The sequence below is a fragment of the Mesitornis unicolor genome, unplaced genomic scaffold (assembly GCF_000695765.1).
Source record: "Mesitornis unicolor isolate BGI_N332 unplaced genomic scaffold, ASM69576v1 scaffold5665, whole genome shotgun sequence".
NCBI classification, from domain to species: Eukaryota; Metazoa; Chordata; class Aves; order Mesitornithiformes; family Mesitornithidae; genus Mesitornis; species Mesitornis unicolor.
This window is the reverse complement of record NW_010184686.1, coordinates 29,231-29,437: the sequence shown is the minus strand read 5'-3', so window position 1 is coordinate 29,437 and position 207 is coordinate 29,231. Positions and strand designations below refer to the sequence as shown.

General features: G+C 42.5%; 1 protein-coding gene across 1 annotated transcript in view; it reads left to right on the top strand.

Moving 5' to 3' along the window:
* TNFRSF4 (tumor necrosis factor receptor superfamily, member 4) overlaps positions 1-207 on the top strand; it is a 2,998-nt gene extending 2,791 nt beyond the window's left edge. Inside the window, exon 6 of the mRNA XM_010184539.1 lies at positions 140-207. Coding sequence (XP_010182841.1) covers positions 140-207 — 68 coding nt within the window. The remainder of the gene's footprint in view (positions 1-139) is intronic.

Genomic DNA, 207 nt, shown 5'->3' with positions numbered 1-207 from the left:
CCTACACTTGGTGTTTCCTAGCACTGGCTGGAAAGATGAGCATCCACCCAAACATCACTCATAGGTGCCTAATCATCCATGAAACATCCTGCACCTTCTGCTCTGTACAGTATGTTTTTTATTATCTGTCTTTCAGGAGAAAGGACTGTTGGAATTCCTGTCCAGGAAGAACAGATTGACTCCAATTCTAGTCTCATCAAAAACTGA